General features: G+C 33.2%; 1 protein-coding gene across 2 annotated transcripts in view; it reads left to right on the top strand.

The window, feature by feature from the left end:
• LRRIQ3 (leucine rich repeats and IQ motif containing 3) overlaps positions 1-21,627 on the top strand; it is a 169,159-nt gene that overhangs the window by 74,662 nt on the left and 72,870 nt on the right. For both annotated transcript variants that reach the window (XM_050766986.1, XM_050767065.1), the window contains one exon: positions 3,171-3,327. In XM_050766986.1, coding sequence (XP_050622943.1) covers positions 3,171-3,327 — 157 coding nt within the window. The remainder of the gene's footprint in view (positions 1-3,170; positions 3,328-21,627) is intronic.

The raw sequence follows: 21,627 nt of genomic DNA, 5'->3' as shown, positions 1-21,627 counted from the left end.
TAGTCAGCTGTTTGGCCAGCTCTAGTTGCTCTTGGGAGGACAGTGGTATAAGCAGGGCTCTCTTTGACTGTCTTCTCTGATTTCCCTGTTAAGTCTTCTGAACTGTTTTAGTATCAAACTCAGTGTCAACCTTTACTAATTGCCGGTTGATTGCTCTATTGTCTTTAACAATGCTCTGGGACATAAATTAACAGTCTGATTCATTTTATGTTGAGGCCCTTTCCAGGGTAATCTTTGAGACCAGTTTTTGCTGTTTGGTCTAATCCCAGTACTCTTCTTAGCTCTTTTCTTGTTTCTCTCTGGAAAATTTCAACCTGATCTTCAGTTTACCTTTTTAGTCTCATGGAACTACCATCCTTCTCTTAATTGCTTAACACCATAATCTCCTTTGTTTTTAACAGTGCCTTTAGATTTGAAATTCTCCATACTCTGTTTCATAAAGTCAGTTCAGTTTGAGGGGATGAGGGGAGCACTTCAGATTCTATGTTCATATGGGCTACATTTATCTTTGGGCAAAATCACTGTGCCACTGTCCTGGATCAGAGGGAGGAGGCAGTGGTTCACTTTTTTCAGAGTGACATTCACAAATAGAATGCTCAGCTGTGACAGCAGTCTCTTGTCTTCTCAGCTTGCCTCACCTGGCACAGAATCGCTATCTTATAAGTGATCTGGAATAAGAGCTACCAGGGCTCCAGTATTCTCTACCTGTTGCACCTTGATTAGAACTTCTGCCTATCAGTGGGAGCTGGAGGGATGAAGAAAGCCCCAGACCTCTCAACTATTCTTTCCTGACATAATATCTCTGAAACATGTAGGTAGGCTTGGGATGCGAGATAAATTTATGCATTTCTTGTGAAAATACCGTAGTCCTCAACTAGGACCCAGTGGGAGAGGGATCCTTTGTTCTCGGCTGTACTTATTCAAGGTAGAACTTCTGTCATACTGAACTGGGGTCGAAGGAGGAAGGGAGGAAACGAGAGAAAATTGTGGTTTAAATGGCAAAGATTCACTGTTAATACTGAGATGTAATAGATTTTCTTGAATAGATGTTTATTTTACTGTATGCCCTTTGGACAATTTCCAGAGATATTTAACTTAAAAAAAAAATTCCCACCAGATATTGTTTCACTGGGAAGAGATTCCACAGAATTTCTCACATCTCTATTCCAGAAGTCATCTCCCCAACTTGATCCTTTTCAAAGCCACTCTTCTGCTCAAAGCTCTGCAATGACTTTCCATCTCAGTGACCTTCTTTCTGTTTTTCAGACATGCCAAATGTGGTCTCGTCTCATGAAGCATACTTCTGTCTGGTTCTTTGCACTTCATATTTGCTCTGACTGGAATGTTTTTTTTCTGTGGTGCCCCCTGTGTCTTGTCTCTTCTTAGCAATATCCCAGACCAGCCTAAGTATAAAGCAGTTTACTTATTATATATTTTGTGTTTTATTTCCATATTATCTATCTCTACATAGTAGAGAATATAAGCTTCATCATGTTAGAGACTTTTTTTTCTCTTCACAAGGCACATATTGAGCATTTGCAGAAGACCACTTTTCCCTTTAACATCCATTCTTTTCTCTTCTTTTGGCAATTGACTGAAAACTAGAGATTGTATTCACACTCTCACTTGTGGCTAAGTATATTCATCAGACTACAACTTTTTTGTTGTTGTTACATTGGAAAGTGAGCAGAAGTAATGAGTACAACTTTGATTTTATGTGCTTACATTGTTATTGTTGCCTCTTTGTTTCCACGTTTCCTTATTCCGTGGGCTAGAATGCGTTCATCGTGTAGCTGATGGCAGTGATTTTGGATATGGTAAAACAAAATCGAATGACTTTATGGAGCAGAGCTACTCTACTCACCTAGACTGGTCAGCATGAGAAAGTAAACGGCCTTATTTAAACTATTATAAATTTTATTATCTTAGTATATTTTATCCTAATTCGTATGTCATTAATACAAATATTTTGAATGAAGGAGTAAATAGGTGGAGTCTACTTAAAACATCTTAGAAGCGAGAATATTGCTTTCCTCAGTTAATTTGTTTTATTTCTCCTATTGAGTAATAATGGTAATAATGGTAGCCATCTACCTCATTCATCATTTTACTCCAAAAAATTATTTTATCAAACAGAATGGATGTTGCTGATTTTTGGTAAATCACCTCCATGATATTGATGTGGTTTCTTTGGATCCTGTTTTACAAAGATTCTTCTGTAAAGATAGGCTGCTAAATTTTATCCAATGCCTTTCCTGTATCTACTTATATAATCACACTTTTTTTCCTCTACTAATTTGTTGATGTAGTGAGTTTTATAACACATGATCATAGTGTTATTATTCTTTGCTTACATTTTTAGATTCTCTTCACTAATATTTAGAATTTTTGTGCCTGGGTTCAAAGGTGAGATTGGCCTATGGTTTTCTTTTTATTGCCTTCTTAGACCAGTAGGCATTGTAGTACAATATTGAGTAGGTTTCATGAAAGATTACATCCTTTCCTTGTTTTTAATCTTAGAGGGAAAACATGTAGTTTTTGACCATTGAGTATGATGTCAGCTTGTAGATGCCATTTATTGGGTAATATTTTTGATCTATTGGGTTAAATAAAGCATAGTATTAAAATTAAACTCACCTGTTTTTAAAACTTTTTCTTAGTGTGTCTAATGAAAAACTTAAAATTATTTTTGACTTATATTATGTTGGACATACTGCTCTAGAGCATATTTCCTAGTTTGTAATGAAGTACAGATATAATTTTTGTGGCATAGTAGTAACTCTTAACCTCATTTTAAAAGTTCCTTCTTCACTAGGTTGGAAAAAAAAAACAAAAAAAAAACTTCACACTGCTTACCTTATGTTTCTATAGATAATTTAGACATGTTCTTCTTCCCATTATTTATTAAAATGCTTAGCCAGATGTAAGTACAGAATTGTTTGTAGATTCATATCAGACAAAATTCTCAGCATGCATTTATCCTCTGATGATTGCTGATGGATAAACCTTAGTTACTAAGTAGCATTATATAACAATACAATGAAAATAAATATATTATTACATTCAATTTACCACCATGTTTTCTAAGATGTAAGTGAACTCATGACTGATTTTCACATTTTTTAATGACACCAAACTAACAAGCAGTTTTCCACTTCCCTTATATTCAGCCCTGTGTTTTTGCATAAAAAACATCGGGAAAAAATTATTAGAGGATATGAAACAAAATGGATTTACATAACCAAAGGATATGAAGATAAGCTCCTTAAGGATCTCTTTTTCAAACCTGAAACTAATATAAAAGGAAAGCTTGCATATTGGAAACATGTAAGTATAATTAGTGTATTATTTTTCTTTGAAATGTTTTTATTTAAGATATTAAAGTTTGCAATTTAGTTAGCACTATTATTTCTTCAGTCTATTAAATTTCCTTCATTATATTATTAATATCCTGCTTTATATTTTTTGATTGAAAAAAGTCATATAGTAATGTAATACAAATATATTTTTATGGTGCATTAATAGTATACACAACCATTTAATAATTTATGCTTTAAATATATAATTTTTTATTTCATTTTTACAAGTAGTAATAGTAATGTAAAAACCACTTCTCAGTGGTTGAAAACATAAATATTTACTTTATTAAAGAGTGCTAACTCTGTATAATACAACATTCCTTCATTGTTTTGTGCTATATTATGAATTGCTTTGAGGACACAGTAGAAATAGAAAGAAATTTATTTATGTTGATTGAATGCCTACTATATCCCAAACACTGTGCTAGACATAGTGCAAGTGGTATGTAACTTATTCTCTGTAGCACCATAGATAGATATTTTTATCTCATTTTGAGCAATATGAAAACTAAGAGACATAGAGGTTAATTAACTTACCAAAAGCTACACAATTGATAGGTAGGATTGGACTCCAGGTCTTCTGACTCCAGAATTTGTGTTTTTTTATCTTTATAATTTTGTTTTGATTTGGACACTAATTAATGATAGAAGTGAATAGTTAGCATTATAGTAGTATTAACTGGAGTGAACATTATAATTTCTAAAGCACTTGGTTTGTGATAAGCTCCTTCATTTGTGGCTCTCTGTTTGAGTAGCCTGAGCTATAAATATTTCTATTACATTAGCATTGTTGTAAGGGAATGCAAAAGGTCCAGACTGTCATTAGTCTTATTTCAATGCAAATGAAGAACTATGTTCCAGATATAGCATAGGAAAGTCCTCATCTCCTCAAACCGTGTGAAAGTTGTTCATTGAATAAAAACATAGGATACAAAAGGCAAATGTGTTCTACTCAAAACTTGTCCCTCATCAGCACTCAGTGCCAACAGTATTAATTTGCTCCAGATGATAGTGTGCATTGTGAAATTATAAAGTTCATCTGAAGTATGTTTTGACCCTCTGTGTAGAATATAAAATCACTGGATTTCAGAGCATACCACCTGCTTTTCTTTATGCTTTATACAGAGTATGATTTCAGAGTATGATTAGAGAGTATGATATCAGTATATTGATAACCAGTTTGTTGTGTAATTATAACTAATTTGAATATATTGACAACCAATGTATGTGCGTATAAATATATATCATGTATATATATTGTGTTGTGGCAAGTGAATGTATATGTGCATGAAATCAAATAAAATACTCATTTTCCAAAGATTTTTTAGTATGTGTAAAGTTATATAAAATGTACCATTGTTAGAGTTTTGCAAGTATTTTGAATATTATGAAGTTTTTTCCAGATAAATTTATCATAAAGAATGTTTGAAATCTCCCTTGTATTTTTAATAATTCTGCTAACTGTATCATTATTAATGTTACTTTTTAAGAACTATTTTTTCATAGTTGATAAATATGTACATTGTCTTATGCATTTTTATCGTTTATAACCACCATTAATAGAATATTAATATAGAAGTTGTCTTCATCTCAATTTCTTAAAGTAATTAAAATTATTTTAATTGTAAATTTTATTTTTTGATGAATACTTTCTTTGTATAAAATTGTCCTTCAATCTTCTGCTGCCTTCATTTGTAGTTTCCTCTTCAGCTCACTTAGTTAATATATTGTTCTTTTATTATTATCTTTCATTATTCTTATTTTATTATTTATATGATAATTACATATTATTTTATTCATTATGCATTATTTTTATTCACTTATTGTTCTTTTATCTTTTATTATTTTGAGTGGTAAAAATAATAAAAGAATAATATATCGACTAAGTGAGCTACGTGATTTCTTGTGCCTTGGAGTTTGGTTTGTAAGAAACTATAGTGATAATTGATAAATCTAAAGGAACAGTGAAAGGGTTAAGGAGTAGGGAAAGGGGTGGGGGTGAGAAAACATGGACATTTAATACTGAGAGTTCATAGAAAACAAGACAAAACAATAGCAACAACAAAACATGCCATGAGCAAAGCAATACAAAGGATTAGCCAAGAATAGAATTCAAGGTTCAGTAATTAGATGAAGTAATTAGTATCTGAATCTTCTCCTGTTTGGGGATAAAATGTGCTTGATCTAAAGGATTTAACATTTCCCCGTAACTATGGAACCTAAAGTGCGAAGAGCCAGAGGAGTAAGTTCAAGCTACATTCACTTAGGAAATACCACGATGCAAAACTAGAGGTTCAAATAAACATCCAGTGTTTATAAAGCAATAACTAACTGTAAATGAGATACAGAACCAGAAGTCAGAAACCATGAAGAATGAATTTGACAAAAGCAGTTGGGTCAGAATAGAAGAAATGGAGGATGTGAAACACTTAATAGGGACATTATTTTTCCATGGCTTACAGATACGAAAGCATGGTTGTGACTTGTACAGATGAGGCTAGCATAAATACAGAACTGTGAGAGTTCAATTAGATCCAATTGTAGGAAAACTTGTATACTATTATGATAGATTTTAGGAAAATCTGAATACCAATATGAAAAAGTTTGCTAGGATGCCTAAAGATATTTAAAATTGGCTTTGGTATCATTGATCCTTTCCCTTGGAGGTTACTGAGCAAAATATATGTTCAGGGAGTAATAGCAAACACACCAAAACCCCACAGGGGCTTTGACTTCAAATTCCTTATAAACTTATAGTAAGTAACCTAGACTGGACTGTGCTGTAATTCCTTTATTACCTATACTTTGTTGGCATAAATAGTCTTCTTTCATCTACTTCCTATGTTTCAAACATGAATTTTAGAAGGAATACGTTGTGAGAGAGTCACACCCATGGGAGCCAAAAGGAAAGAGATGGGGGCATTTCCCAAAATATTTATGTCAGAGGCAGCCTAGCTCCCCTCTTTTCCTCCCCCGGCCATCCCCACTCCCTGCCACGTACATCTGAAGCATCCTTGTGCTGATTTAGTTCCTATGTTGTAAGGAAGGAGAGAAAGCATCTGTGAAGTAAGAAAGTGATGGCCAGAAACTTTTACTGCTTCAACCATGTGGAAAGAAAAGAATCAGTCTATATGTGGTGAATTTCTATCTTTTTTGACAGTCCACTTCCTAGAATAATGATCTAATCTTTTTCTTAGAACTTGAGCAATACCCTTTCTCCCTGAGGTATGAAAATTGGAATTTCACACCCTCTGTCTTAATCTTCTGGAGAGGGTGCCTGATTCTCCCTGGTTATCAACAAAGGAGGAAACCTTTCTATAGGGTAACCATATACAACCTTTCTGAAAGGGATCTCTTACTCAGAACCACTTCTAATGTACTGAATGTTCCCATCCTGTACTCTATGGCTTTGTATACCTCCAGAAAACACCTGACATAAAATAACCTGGCTTTCAGCTATACTAAAGTAAGATTGGTTTTATAATGCTGATTTGCTTGAATTCTAGAATATTTTTATTGATTTTGGCTTTGCTTCTAAAGATTAATTTTTCCCATAGATAGGACTCATGGAACTATATGCATGCTATGTTGAGTGCCATTTTGTAAGATCAAATAAAATTAAATGTTCTCATATACAATTCTCCCTATGAACCCTTTCTATTAATTATTATTAGATGTATTATTCTAAAGGTTTAAATATATATTTTTAAATCTGATGAGCTGTTTGTATTTAAATCTATTATAATTTTAATAAGGGTTCAAAAATATAAACAAAATAACTTTTTAATTATACCACATAGGCCAGCCATGGTGGCTCATGTCTGTAATCTCAGCACTTAGGAGGCCAAGGCGGATAGATTAATTGAGGCCAGGAGTTCAAGACCAGCTTGGCCATAAACACACACACACACACACACCCCCCCCCCACATAGATGTGCAAAAATACATTAAGGTATAGTCAGCAAGATATTAATAGTGTTCGTAGTTAATACAATTTTAGATAATTACTACTTTCTAAAGGTTTACACATTCTTTTTAAAAATTCAAATATGTTTTATTTGCAAAATAAAAATGTTTTTGTTGTGAACAAAAAAATTACTTTTTTGACAACATAAATATGGAAATATTGCCTTCAGGCACCTCTGTTTTATATTTTATGCCACATCATCAGTTCTCTTCTTTTTAATTCATAAACTTCATTTGTTAAAGCAGTATTAGTTTCGTAACAAAGTTGAGAGGGAAGTACAGAGAGTTTCCTATACCCCCAAATTGACATCCTACACCACAGTGGTAAATTTATTAAATAGATATATTGACACATCATTATCACAGGTAGTCCGTAGTTTCCATTGCGGTTCACTGTTGGTGTTGTACACTTTATAGGTTTTGACAAATGTATAATTGTATGTGTTCACTATTGTAGTATACAGAATTGTTTCACTGTCCTGAAAGTTCTTTGTACTCTGCCTATCCTTCTTATCTTACCCGTGGCAACCACTGATCCTTTCACTGTCTCCACAGTTTTGCCTTTTCTGAAATGTCATATAGTTGAACTCATACAGTATGTAACCTTTTCATATTGGCTTCTTTCACTTGGTAATACGTGTTTAAGTCTCCTTTATGCCTTTGCATGTGGCTTTGAGCACACACTTTATTTTTAGCACTGAATAATATTCCATTGTATGAAAGATCATCCATTCACCTGTTGAAGGACATCTTGTTTGCTTGCAAGTTTTGGCAATTATGAATAAAGCTGCTACAAATATTGTACGCAGGTTTTTTTGTGTGGGCATGTTTTTAATTCATTTTGGTAAATATCAAGGAATACAATTGCTGGACTGTCTGACAAGAATGTCATACAAACAGCTGTACCATTTTGCATTCCCATCAGCAATGAGTAAGAGTTCCTGTTGCTCCACAAGGACTCATCAACTTTTGGTATTGTCAGTGTTTTGGATTTTGGTCATATTAATAGGTAGGTAGTAGTACCTCGTTTTTGCTTTAATTTAAATTTCCCTTAATTGCATATGATGTCGACCATTTCATATGCTTACTTGCCATCTATATATATTCTTTGATGAGGTGTAATTTTCTTTTTACTAGTAGAAAAATGAGATACTTTGTCACCTGTCCTATATAGGAGAGGAAAGAGAATAATTCACCTTACTCAGGACTACTGCATTGCAAAGCATAGAAGTGCATTTATATCACAGTCTATGTAGCTGGCTTTCACTAGAGTGATGCAGAACACAGCTGGCAAGTCAGGGTGAGGTTGCTGTAATTTTATACATCAAGAACTAGTCTTATTTGATTGCTTTTAATATTTTTTGTCTACTTTAAATTCAGGTAAATATGGAGGGGGGAAGGACAGAGGGAGAATAATTAGTTCCATAATATTACAAACCAAAATATTGAATCTACCGCTCATCTTCTTTTTTATCTTGTTCAACAGAAAATGATGCTAAGAAAACAGTGAAGGAGTTGATTCTCTATGAGATTTAGGAAATGTGGAACTGGTCACCCTCTTTTATAATATGGAATGTTAAAAAAAAGTATGTTTAAGTATATTTATTTTGGGGGTCAATTTATGTCATTGTTTTGTGGAATAGTGTGTTTCCTTATGCTGGAAAGTAAAATTTTATTATTATTCAGCTTCTGGGATTTGTTCTAGCTTAACTAATGCTAAGAAATGAGCTTTGTGATGACATTCTTACATCTACTCTAAAAATTGACCTTTGTTATTGTATAACTCTCATTTTAGGGTTCCACCAGTAATGCAATTTATTTTAAATGGGTATTTACTGAATATTTACAATGTTCCAAGCACTGTAGTAAAGCATAAGGCCTAAGAACTTGCAATCAAGCAAGTTCTATGCTGGAACTTGTAGGGGATGGGGAAGAGCTAGAGAAATCTCACTGGGCAGAGGTTGATTTTGTAAAGAATGGATATGAGAGAAATATACACATTGAAGTACAGTTTAATCAGCCACCTGCAACTAAGGGGTCTCTTATAAGAAGTTGGAGTTGTCTTGAGTATTAAGAATTCTGAGAAGTAGTGGTTTTTAGTGTCTACTTAGGTAGACGTATAAGATATTTATCAGAAGAATCTATGGGGAAGATACTAGAGCTACCAGAGGCTAAAGATAATTTCAGACCATCCTTCAGACCATTGGTCCAAGGAAGCAATATTGATGGCTTAGAAGGGAGGCTATAGCCCTTTCTGGAGAAACCCAACTTTGACACCATTTATTATACCTAGCTCTATATATGTGGATAAGAAAGGTTTTAAACCAAGTAATTGCAGAATTGGTTTTGAAAAACAGCAAGTGGATGCTAGATTAATACATAATCTGAGGTAGAAAGATGTGCGAATTGCCAAGGTCAATAGAGAAATCGCTGGGGAAATGAGAGAGTTGAACAGAGGGTTTATCTAATGCCACAATACGTCCTAGGAAAGGGAAAGAGTAAGAGAAAGGAACTAGGAAGTATTCATGTCTTTGAGATCTCAATCTCAATTCTTTTGGATAAGTAACCAGAAGTGGAATTGCTGAATCATATCATAGTTCTAATTTTAATTCTTTGAAGAACCTCCATCCTGCTTTTTATAGCTGCTACATCATTTTGCTTTTTCAAAAACAGTGCAAAGGAGTTTCAGCTTTTTCATATTCTTACCAACACTTGTCTTTTACTATTTTTTTTTAATAATAGCCATCTTAACAGGTATGAGGTAATATCTTATTGCAGTTTTGATTTGCATTTTCCTGATGATTAGTTTAATTGGATATTTTTTATATACTTTTGAGACTGTGTTTATTCAAGTTCTTAGGTGATTTTTAAATCAGTTCTTAATGAAAATATTCAACATTATACCTTTATTTACCTCTCAGTGCAGACAATACTGTATCAAATAATTTTGAGAGCAATAGTTTCATTTTATTATTTTCTAAATATTATTTTCCCTCTTGATCTGAGATAAAACTATGGAGATTTTTTTTTCTCATCTACTTTGTCCTCCTGATAGTCATCATATGCATTCTCTTACAACTTTGAGAATTTTCATGCCTTTTGACTGGCTTTCCTATAATTGGTCCAGTTTCGTAAGATTTATCTTTATAGTTATTCTGTATAATTGTGGTTCTCAAAGTGTAGTTCAGGGACCACCTTAGGTTCCTGAAATCTTTTTAAAGGATCTACCATACCAATATAGCTTTTATGATAATACTAAAACAGTGTTTTCCTTTTTGACTCTCATTCTCTCATTACTGTATCATGGAGTTTTTCCAGAGCCTACATGACATGATACAATAAGAGATTTAATATATCAAAAGATATGAAAATCTGGGTTATCTATTAAGCGAGATACTACATCTATTCTTAAAAATATAGACCAGTCCCACTCTTAACAGTGATATTTTGTAATATAGTTTGGTTTTATAATGTATAATTTCATGAAAATAAAATGGATTTCTTATTGTTATTTTACATAAATTAATACATACTTTAAACATTTTACACTTTGAATTTCTAATATGGTAAATATTGAAAGAATATAATACACATAAACAAAAGATTTTTAGGGATCTCATAATTTTGAAGCAAATAAAGGAATTCTGTGACCAAAATGTTTGAGAACCTCTGCTAAACATCTCCATCAGATATAATTTTTATCATTTCCTTTTAAATATAACTATATGATGATAAAGTAACACTTAGATTAGGAATGTTTTGGATAAACTTAAAAGTTGACAGTAAAAACCTAAATGTATTTTTACATTTTTTATTTGCTGTGCTCCCATGTGACCATGGTGTAGTTATATATGACTATGAATTTAGAGTACAAAAGTACCCAATATTGAATATGCTGTCTACATAAAAAAGCATTCTTACTCATTAGCTAGAATTCCTGTGCATAATGTAAGTTGCTTCTGAGATTTATTTAGGCATAATATATTTAACAAGTTTCCTCCCCAATATCTTAGTTATAATAGTTCACAACACATATGCCTTTAAATAACTTCACTAATGTTACATTTTTAAAGACAAAATTTTGTCATACATGTCATGGATATGTATGTAGAGACATGAGTAAAAATTTACATGAACAGTTCTATGAGAGAAATAATAAAGAAGGAAGAAAATGCAGTAGTTAGAATTGGGAGTAATCATCCCTAATAGTGACTTAAACAAAACAACTTTTCTCTCACATAAAAATCAAGATATAGACAGTGCATCGCTGGTATAACAACTCTGCATCATAATGTTCTCAGAGTTCTTCACTCCTTTTATCCTGTTGCTCCACTGTACAAGGCCCTATTTTGCAGGTCATCTCGTGGTCCACAATAGTTTCACCAGATCCACTCATTATGCTTTCATTCTAACCAGCCAGAAAGAAGAGGAAATGAAGAAGAGGGCATAACGATTGTGTTTACTTTTGGAAAGTTCCTAGGATCTTCCATGCAACACTCTGCTTATATCTGGTAGGCCACAAATTGGGCATACGGCTACAAGAGGCTAAGAAATATAGTCTCATTCAGACCATCCAAATGCCCAGCTAAAACATGGGTTTCTTTTATTGTAGAATAAGATTGGAATGACTATTTAAGGACAATTTCAAACATTTGCATGTATCCTTTCCAAAACAGAACACGAAGCCTCTACCAAAGGAAGCAAACCTAAAAGCTTATGTCACTATAATAGCAAAAATTCCATCATTTCTCGTGGCAGTAAGTGATGTTTGCTCTCTAATATCTATCATATCTCTCTTCCTCTGTAATAGCATCCCCAAATTTTAGCTGTCTGGATTAATTTGCATTTTGTAGCTTCTCTAGCCATTAAGTATCGCCATGTATATTAGTTTTCTATTACTACAAATTTGGTGGCTTAAAACAAGATACATTTATTCCTTTATAGTTCTAGAAGACTAAAATTGGCTTTACTTGGCTAAATCAAAGTGTTTACATGGCTGATGTTTTTCAAAGTCTCCAGGGCGGAATCTGTTTTCTTGCCTAGTCTAGTTTCTGGAAGCTGCCTATATTCTGTGGCTTATATTCCCTACCTCACATCACCCTAACCTCTTGCTTCTGTCATTTCATCTCTTACATCCTCTCTAATGTCCTGCCTCCCTCTTATAAAGACGCTTATTATTTTATCAGGCACACCACAATAATCAACTCATCTCAACATCCTTAATCACACCTGCAAAGATCTTTTTGCCTACAAAGTATCATGAGTTGAATGTGTCCCTTCAAAATTCATATGTTGAAATTCTAATCTCGTGTGGCTATATTTGGAGATAGGGACTCTAAAGAAGTAATTACGGTTAAATGAGGTCATAAGGATGGGGCCCTGATCTGATAGGATTAAGAATCTCCACCTCCCCCTACCCTATGTGCACACACTCAGGAAAGACTATATCAAGACATAGGGAGAAGACTGTCATCTGCAAGCCAGTAACAGCCCTCATCAGAAGCTGAATCAGCTGGAACCTTTACCTTGGACTTCCAACTTTCAGACCTGTGAGAAAAAAAAAAAAAAGACTATGTTTTAAACCATTCAGACTATGGTATTTTATGGAAGCCCTACCCAACTAATATATAAGGTGACATTCACAGGGTTCAGGGGATTAGGACATAGATGATTTGGCAGCCCTATTCAGCTCACCATACCATGTCATGAATGGAAATATTTGTCAGATTCTGAAAAATGTCCCCAAAAGACAGTTGGCAATGGATTTTGTCTCTTCTTTCTGCTTTCCTTCATCCTGTGGCTTGGAACTTCATTTTAGACCATGGGAGTGAAAGCCACATATGAGTGGAAACCTGGAAGTATCCTGGATTACAGAAAATTGCAGAGTTTTCATACGAGTCCTGGTCTTCTTACATACAGATATTCACGTGAGATGGAAGTACTCCTATATTGAATAAGTCACTACCTGCAGCTAAACTTAATTCCAATTGTTATACTGGTAGATGTCCAGTCTGCTTCACTAAGACAAGATATAACAACTCATAGTCTAGCAACCTATAGCTAAAATATAAAATATTCACCTTCTACATACCAAGCATATAAAGTCGCATAGAAACAGCATATTTATAATAAAACTCTAATTTGGAAAAGGGAATCACAGTTGTTTTTGCCCCCATAGCAGTTACCAAATCAGTCTGATAGGAATAGTAAACACTTTCTTCTCTTGAAATAAACACATCTGGAAAATCTCCTATATTTTCCCTGTGAAAACATCTTACCTGTTTATTCATATTTATGGCAACATCAGAAGTAGGTATTAGAGAATTTTTTCCTCCTGAGTGTTGGAGTTTCTAATAGATTTAGGGGCCTGTGGGTTGCTATAGAGATTGAAAAACCACAGGTATTTTTAGGACAGACTTTATTTTTTTTGGTAATGCATTTCCTTCAAAAACTTAGTATGCTTCTGATTTATTTGATGTCAGTAGTTTCTGTGGTAAGTAGAAAGTAAGCAGAAAGATCTTGTTTAGACATTGTTTATAACCCTGAAGTTTCTGGTCTTTCACTTACTGATTTTTTTCTCTACTCATTTTCCTGTCTTCCAAATTAATGATAGCGACCATAGGTGAACTTTCTGAAACAATGGGTGTTGGAGGGAAGACAAAATTCTTAATCTCATCTTTCCTGCAGACATTTACACCTTTGTGTGTAAGTCTTAGTTCTACTTTGAAGTCCCCTATTGTAACCGCTTCAATTTGAGGAACAAAGAGGTTGTTTTTTTCATCTACACAAGACCCTGAATCACTAGAATCTCAGTAAACTTAACCTGCAGACTGCAAAGAATACCTGCCTTATCAAAATTTTTATTCTGTTTCCATCTCTTATTTCAGGTTGGCTGGATATAACCCAGATTTTTTTCTCTCAAAAGACTTAAATAAAAGGTACTAGTAACATCGAACACACAGTCAAATATGGTATTTGTTTGACAATTTCAGTAACAGAACACACTCAGTTAGCATGTAGCCTGCTTTCCAAAGTGAAAATGTTTTGAAGCCATAAAAACAAGGGCCACCAGCTCTTCAGCCTGTAATATCTTTAGTCCTTACCCAATCTCCTTTAATAAGGTAGTGTCAGATGTTTTACATTTCTTTCATCTGTACTATCCCACTTCCAGCTACATATTGCTATCAGTTTAAATTAGATTCAGCTATGTGTAATAAAGATCTAAAATGATACTAATATGTTTCTTCACCTCTCATGTAAAACTCCAAAGGTATACAATCTAGGACTGATATTATGGAACTATTTCACTCAGTACTTAGTGACTGACTCTTTTTGTCTCCTGCTTTTCTGCACATGACCTCCAGTCAAATGGTACCTCATGACCCAAAATGACTGCACTTACTCCACCCATCACATGCACACTTCAGCCATCAAGAAAGAGGAAGAGATAGAAAATAAAGGTGTAAGGGAACTTGTAACTGTGTTTTAAGTAAGGTTTCTAAATGATGCCACACAATATATCTTTAGCCAGATTTTGGTTGTATCATTACATTCAGCTGCAAGGAAGGCTGAACTATGTAGGCATTATCTTAAGCAGAAATGTGCCCAGACAAAAGTCAGAGATTCTGTTATGAAAATGAAGGAAAACCAATATTGAAGAAAAAATATAAATCTTTGCTGCAGAGTAGCTGTGGAAAGCAATTGTCAAAGCAAATAGGAAATAATCAAGAAGTAAAGAAAGTATTTAATGGAGATACAATGTTATAATAAAATAAAATAAAATAAAATAGATACTTTCAACTTGAATTATTAAGACATTTATTTACCTGAGACACTTAAAGCAAAATTAGGTTGCACTGATGTCAAAGATCTTGCAATAGGATGTTTGTTACTTTTTACTAATAAACTTGTATTCTCTATGGTTCTTCTTTTCTATTCTGTGAATTTCACTTTTTTTTTCCTCCTTGATGCTTTCTGAAATTTTTTTCACTACTCTTCCAGTTCACTAATTTTCTTGTTAGCTATATTTAATCAGTAAATTACAATTTTTTGTTCTTTTCCTGCAGGTATATCAAAATTGCTCATTCTTTATTGGAAAAAAGTAGTCGGAGTAACTCTATAGTCTTTTGTCTGTTCATGTTAATTTGATACCTCAGTGTATCTTGTGTACTGTGTCTTGTGTACTGCTCATTGTATTTGAAATATCAGTTGTGAAAATTTTGGGCCTTAGAATGAAGGTACTTTCCTCCAGATATTGTTTCCATTTTCTACCACTAGAAACTGTGAATCACCACCAATATTTGACCATGTTACAATTTAAACCTTGAGATTTTATGGATTATTCAGATATCATTTTAATTTAGAGTCTGTTTTATTACATGTTTACTTGTATCATGCTGTAGCTGTGTGGGTTTCCAGCTCACTATGAACAGAATCTTCTACTTTGGTGAACATAGGATTGGATTTTTGATTCCTAATTTCCTTGAGCCACCAAAGTTATAGTTTAGTTTCTTCTTGAACTTCAACTATTATCAGAACAAAAGCATCTTTGAGGACTTACTGGGGGATCTTGCCTTCTCTTAAGTTTTGACCTGATAAGTCCTAGCTTTCTTGATAGCTCTTTCCTAATTTTCAAAACACTTTTAAATTTCTTTTATTTTAATTTATGTATTTACTTATTCTTTTTGAGATAGTGTCTCACTCTGTTGCCCAGGCTGGAGTGAAGTAGCACATTCATGGCTCACTCCAGTCTTGACCTCCTGGACTCAAGCAATCCTTCCACTTCAACCTCTCTAGTAGCTGGGAATACAGGCACACACCCCCACACCCAGCTAAGTTTTATTTTATTATTATTATAATTTTTTTTTTTTTTTTTTTTAGAGACAAGGTTGTTGCCCAGGCTGGTCTTGAAATTCTAGGCTCAAGCAGTCCTCCTACATTGGCCTTTCAAAGTGCTGGGATTACAGATGTGAGCCACCATGCCTGGCCTAAATAAATCTTTTATAGGGCTTTTTGAAACTTGAGAATTAGTCCGAATTTAATCCAATTTAAACCTATCCTGGTTATGGATGTCTCTGCTCTCCAAATTTTATTTCCATTACTAAGTATATCTGGTGTAGTCTTCTTTTGACCTGATAATCATTCTCTCATTTTAGCTGTATTTTAAATACTAAATCTGATGCACTTTGTGTTGATTTTATAATTTATTTTTAAGTTTTAAAGTTCCCTGATTTTATAATTTATTTTTAAGTTTTAAAGTTCTCTCATAGTTTTCTTATCTTCCTAGAACTTCCATGAACAGTATATGTTGTACATTACTTCCTAAAATTTGAGGGAATATAAGCCTAATAATTGTCAAGATGTTTTCTTTCTACAGGCAAATTCTAAAAGCATTTCTATCATTAAAAAAAAAAAAAAAAAAAACTGTTTTGTAGGTTTTTTCTTCTATTCTGACTAGTCCATCTTGAATCCTGATTTATTGTAATTCTGTAGATGCCACCAAATAATTTATATTTGGATCACCAAAGAGAGAATATGCGTAAGATCCTATTACCAAGTTTAAATGAAAGTTCTGGAAGTGCTATAGCTAGTAATTAATGATAAACATGTTATTTTCTGCATTTTAGTTATTTTGAGCTTGAGTTTTATCAAACAGTAAAAACAATAAAATTTATATTTACTTGGCTTCTTTTTACATTCTTGAGTTACCATTAGAAATACTAAAAAGCGTTATAGTTTTTGAAAATGTGAATCCTAAATTGCCTGAAAAATTTTAATAATTTTCTCACGTCTCTTGCTATTATGTTAATTATTTTTAGTATTTCACATTTTTGACATTTTGTTATAATTTTTACAAACACTACTGAAGCTACATTGCCAACTTTACAATTTATAACAACACTTTTACTGAGATATAATTCACATACCGTAAAATAAAACATTTTTAAGTGTTCACTCCAGTGGTTTTTAGTATATTCACAAGTTTGTTAAACTATCATCACTAATTAAATAAAATTTTCATTACTCCCCAAAAGAAATCCCATACCCATTAGAAATTCTCCCTACAGCTCCTGGGAACATTAACCTATTTTCTGTCTCTGGGAATTTGTCTATTCTTGGCATTTAATATAAGTGGAATCATGCATATCTGTTATTTTATGTCTGGCTGCTTTCACTGAGTATAATGTTTTCAAGAGTCATCCATGTTGAAACACTTTTTTTTTTTGCTGCCCAAATCTCATGTCAACCATGTTGTAACATTTATCAATAATTTGTTTATTTTTATGGCCGAATAATATTCCATTTTATGGATATGCCACATTTTGTTTTTCCATTCATTCATTGAGTTCCTTCTAATTCATGGATATTTTTAATAATGCTACTCTAAACATCCATGTACAAATTTCTGAATGAATATATGCTTTTAGTTTTCTTGGGTATACACCTAACAGTGAAATTACTGGATGATATGGTAGTTCTACACTTGACTTTTTGAGAAATTGCCCAACAGTTTTCCATAGCAGTTGTATCATTTTACATTCACATGATAAATGCATGAGAGTTATAATTTCTCCAAAACCTTATCAATACTTGTTATTTTATGTCTTTATGATTATAACTGTTTACTGGATACAAAGTAATCTCATGGTGGTTTTAATTTGCATTCCCCTGGCAATTGATGATGCCAGCATCTTTTTGTGTATTTATTGTCCCTTTGTATATCTTCTATGGAGAACTTTTTAAATCCTTTGATCATTTTAAAATAGGTTATCTTTTTGTTATTGAGTTGTAAGAATTCTTTACATATTCTTGATACAAATCTTTTATCACATATATAATTTGTAAGTTATTTTCTCATTATGTGGGTTGTCTTTTCACTTTCTCAGTGGATTTCTCTTTAAATCCCAGATGCTTTTAATTTTGGTAAACTTCCATTTGTATTTTTTTGTTGTTGCCTTTATTTTTTGTGTCATATCTAAGAAACCATTCTTTCAGTTGAGGCCTCAAAGATTTGTTTTCTATGTTTTCTGCTAAGAGTTTATAGTATTAGCAGAATATATATTTTAGCAGAATTATAGTATTAGCAGAATTATAGTATTACCTCTTATATTTAGACCTATAATCTATCATGAGCTAATTTTCATATGGTGTGAGGTTAAAGTTTGACTTTGTTATCTTACATGTAGATATCCAGTTGTCCCAGCATTATTTGTGGAGAAAAATTTCTTATCTCTATTGAATCGTCTTGGTCTTGTCAGAATTCAATTGACTATATTCAAGGATTTATTCCTGGATTCTAAGTTCTATTTTATTGATATGTATGTCTGTATATATAATTTTGACATTGAAGAATTTATATTATTTAAAAGGTATGCTACTACTGAAGGACAAAGAAATCTTAAGAATCTTCAATAGTATAGTTTGTTATTGTCTTTTGCTTAGGATTTAAACCTGTTATCCTAAAATATAAGCATTTTATGTTATTATAATAAATTTCAGAAATTCACATGCAAAAAATTCCTTCCATGTGTATGAATGTTGTGTTATTTTCTTTGAAATAATTTATGAAATGTTTGTAATTTTTAGACTCATAATGGATAGAAATCTATGTGGAGAGTTAGTTTCTGAGAGTTGACATATGGAAAGAATATTCAAATACCTGAAATACCTGAGAGACAATTTATGTTTTTGTTTGTTTGTTTATTTTTTGACGGAGTCTCACTCTGTTGCCCAGGCTGGAGTTCAGTGGGGCAATCTCGGCTCACTGCAACTTCCACCTCCTGGGTTCAAGTGATTCTTCTGCCTCAGCCTCCCAAGTAGCTGGGACTACAGGCGCCTGCCATCGCACCCAGCTAATTTTTGTATTTTTAGTAAAGACAGGGTTTCACCATATTGGCCAGGCTGGTCTCGAACTCCTGACCTCGTGATCCACCCGCCTCAGCCTCACAAAGTGCTAAGATTACAGCTGTGAGCCAGAGCCCCTGGCCTGATGATTTTGCCTGATGATTTTTTTTACCTATAGAAATACTGATTTATCCCACTGTTAGGCCACGTAGTATAATGCAAATATGATGGTCTTTATAATTAAAAAATCATATTTGCTCATATACTTAAAGGTCAATAGATATATACTCACACAAATTTATAGATATAAGTATCAATACAGATATCAACACAGATTGTTTTTACATGAGTACTAAAGCTTAGGTAAAAATCTCACATTCTATGCTCTTAGGTACTTTTTTTACCTCAACCTGCGATGGGATAATTAAAAAGGGTGGACTTTTTTTTTTTTTTTATGAAATAGCGTTTTAGATGAGGTAATAGAAGAACACAGATGAAATAGAGACCAATACATCTATATAATTAAGCACCAACTCTGTGGTGAATCTTTGAAAAAAATGAAAGCGAAAAAGTTAAAAAAAAAAAGATAAAATTTTAAATAGTACTATTCAAAGGAACAGATGAAGGAAAATGCTAACTAAGAAAACTATATGGTCAAAGCTGTGGAAGTGAGAATTAGCTTGGCAAATGTGTTAATGGAAGGTAAATTATCTTAAACATAGAGATGTATGAGACAAAATGTGGAAACAAGTGGATAGGGCTGTTAATGAGCATTTTAATTTCACGTGAGCACTCAAAATGATTATTTGGCAATAGAAAGTCTATCTCTATATATTTTAATACCATATGCACAGTTATATGCATAATATTTATCAAAGTACTTGGAGTAAACAAGTTACATTTATTTAATCTTTCGTATAAGCAATCAAATGTAGGATGCTATTTAATTGTAATTAAGATATGAAGGAAAGAGTAAAGAGTAAACTCTTACACCTATCAGTCTAAAGTTTGTAGGTGGTGAAATGTTACAGACGACAAGAAAGTGTAGAAAAATTTCTGGAGTGTAGATAAAAGAGTATACTAGGATTATAGATTACAGTAGTTTATGGGTGTTTTGGCTTACCGTTTTATTGTTTTTTTGTTGTCTCTTCACCATTTTTGTTATTCTTTTGTCCGTTATTCCTTGTTTGCCTCATGTTTTCCTAACGTAAATTTAAGTATTCTTTACTGTTTCACATCTGCCTAACTCATGTTCCCAGTTTCTTTAAGATGCTTTCCAGCGAGCTCAATTTTTCATAACTTCGAGAGCTTTTAGCCTATTACTCGTATTAAAACTTAAACATATACTTTATCTTGAGATTTACAGGTGATATTAATTAAAACACAGTAGGTTGAACTAAGGAAGAATTTGGACTGAGCTAGTATGACAGTACAGGAGACAGAATGGTTATAGCACTAGGAATTAGAAAAGGAGAGTCAGTCTGGTATCCAGCGAGTACTGTAAGCTCTATTTGTTGTCCACACGGCAAGAAACAGTTGAGCAACTGGCATGAAATATTTAGCAACATTGAAATTGGACCAGGTTAAGATTAAAAGTTGGTTAATGGAATCTGTCATCAGGTATCAAATCCCAGACACCATGCTGAAGTATTGTCTTAAGAAGAAAACTTGGACTAAAGACTGGATTGCTAGATTAGAGGCTTGGGAAATGGCTCAAGGCAGATATCAGGTTTGAAGAAACTGGGAAACATTACAAAGGCAGAAAGGGGTGATGAAGTCTCAAAATGAGGTAAAAACCTAACTACCAGCATTATATGTTAGGCTGTTCACAAAGTTAAATTTACAAAGAGTTCTAAATTTTGGTCTGAAGAGACTTAAATAGCTCCTGTCACAAGTACTAGAACTGGAAAGAGAGTGGGGTCTGTGTTGATTTAGTAGCTCCAAAGGATGAAGAGGGTGATTACAGAGATGGAGCATTATTTCTACCAGCAGTTTTTTTCTACAAGCAAACCATGGCTACATAGTGTGAGAGATTCCATTGTTAGAATTGTGTGTTAGAATTAACTGTTTGATCTTAGTGCCTATGAATCAATCAGGCATTTATTTAGAGCAAAGTCTTCTTTTTTATAGATAGGTCTGACATTAAAAAGCGTCACTATATGTCCTTCTCCACTTCATCTCCATTCCGGCACACTGCCTTCGTTCTACAATTATGCTATCTTAAAGTAGGCACTAAAAAGCCTTGGTTCATTTGCTTTAAGTTAAATTCTGGGCTCCCAGGCTAAAACCTCCTTCCTGGCAACTCCTTCAATTTATTTAAGAATAATTTATTCCAAGATTGTACCTCTTTATCTTTTCCCTCTTCACTTCAACTTGCAATGGTAAATAAAATAATATGGTCTCTGATGTCATCCAGAACAAAGATTCACTCTCTTTTAGTAAAGTTCACATTTAGTAT

The sequence above is a fragment of the Macaca thibetana genome, chromosome 1 (genome assembly GCF_024542745.1).
Source record: "Macaca thibetana thibetana isolate TM-01 chromosome 1, ASM2454274v1, whole genome shotgun sequence".
NCBI lineage: Eukaryota > Metazoa > Chordata > Mammalia > Primates > Cercopithecidae > Macaca > Macaca thibetana.
This window is presented reverse-complemented; position numbering and strand designations above follow the sequence as displayed.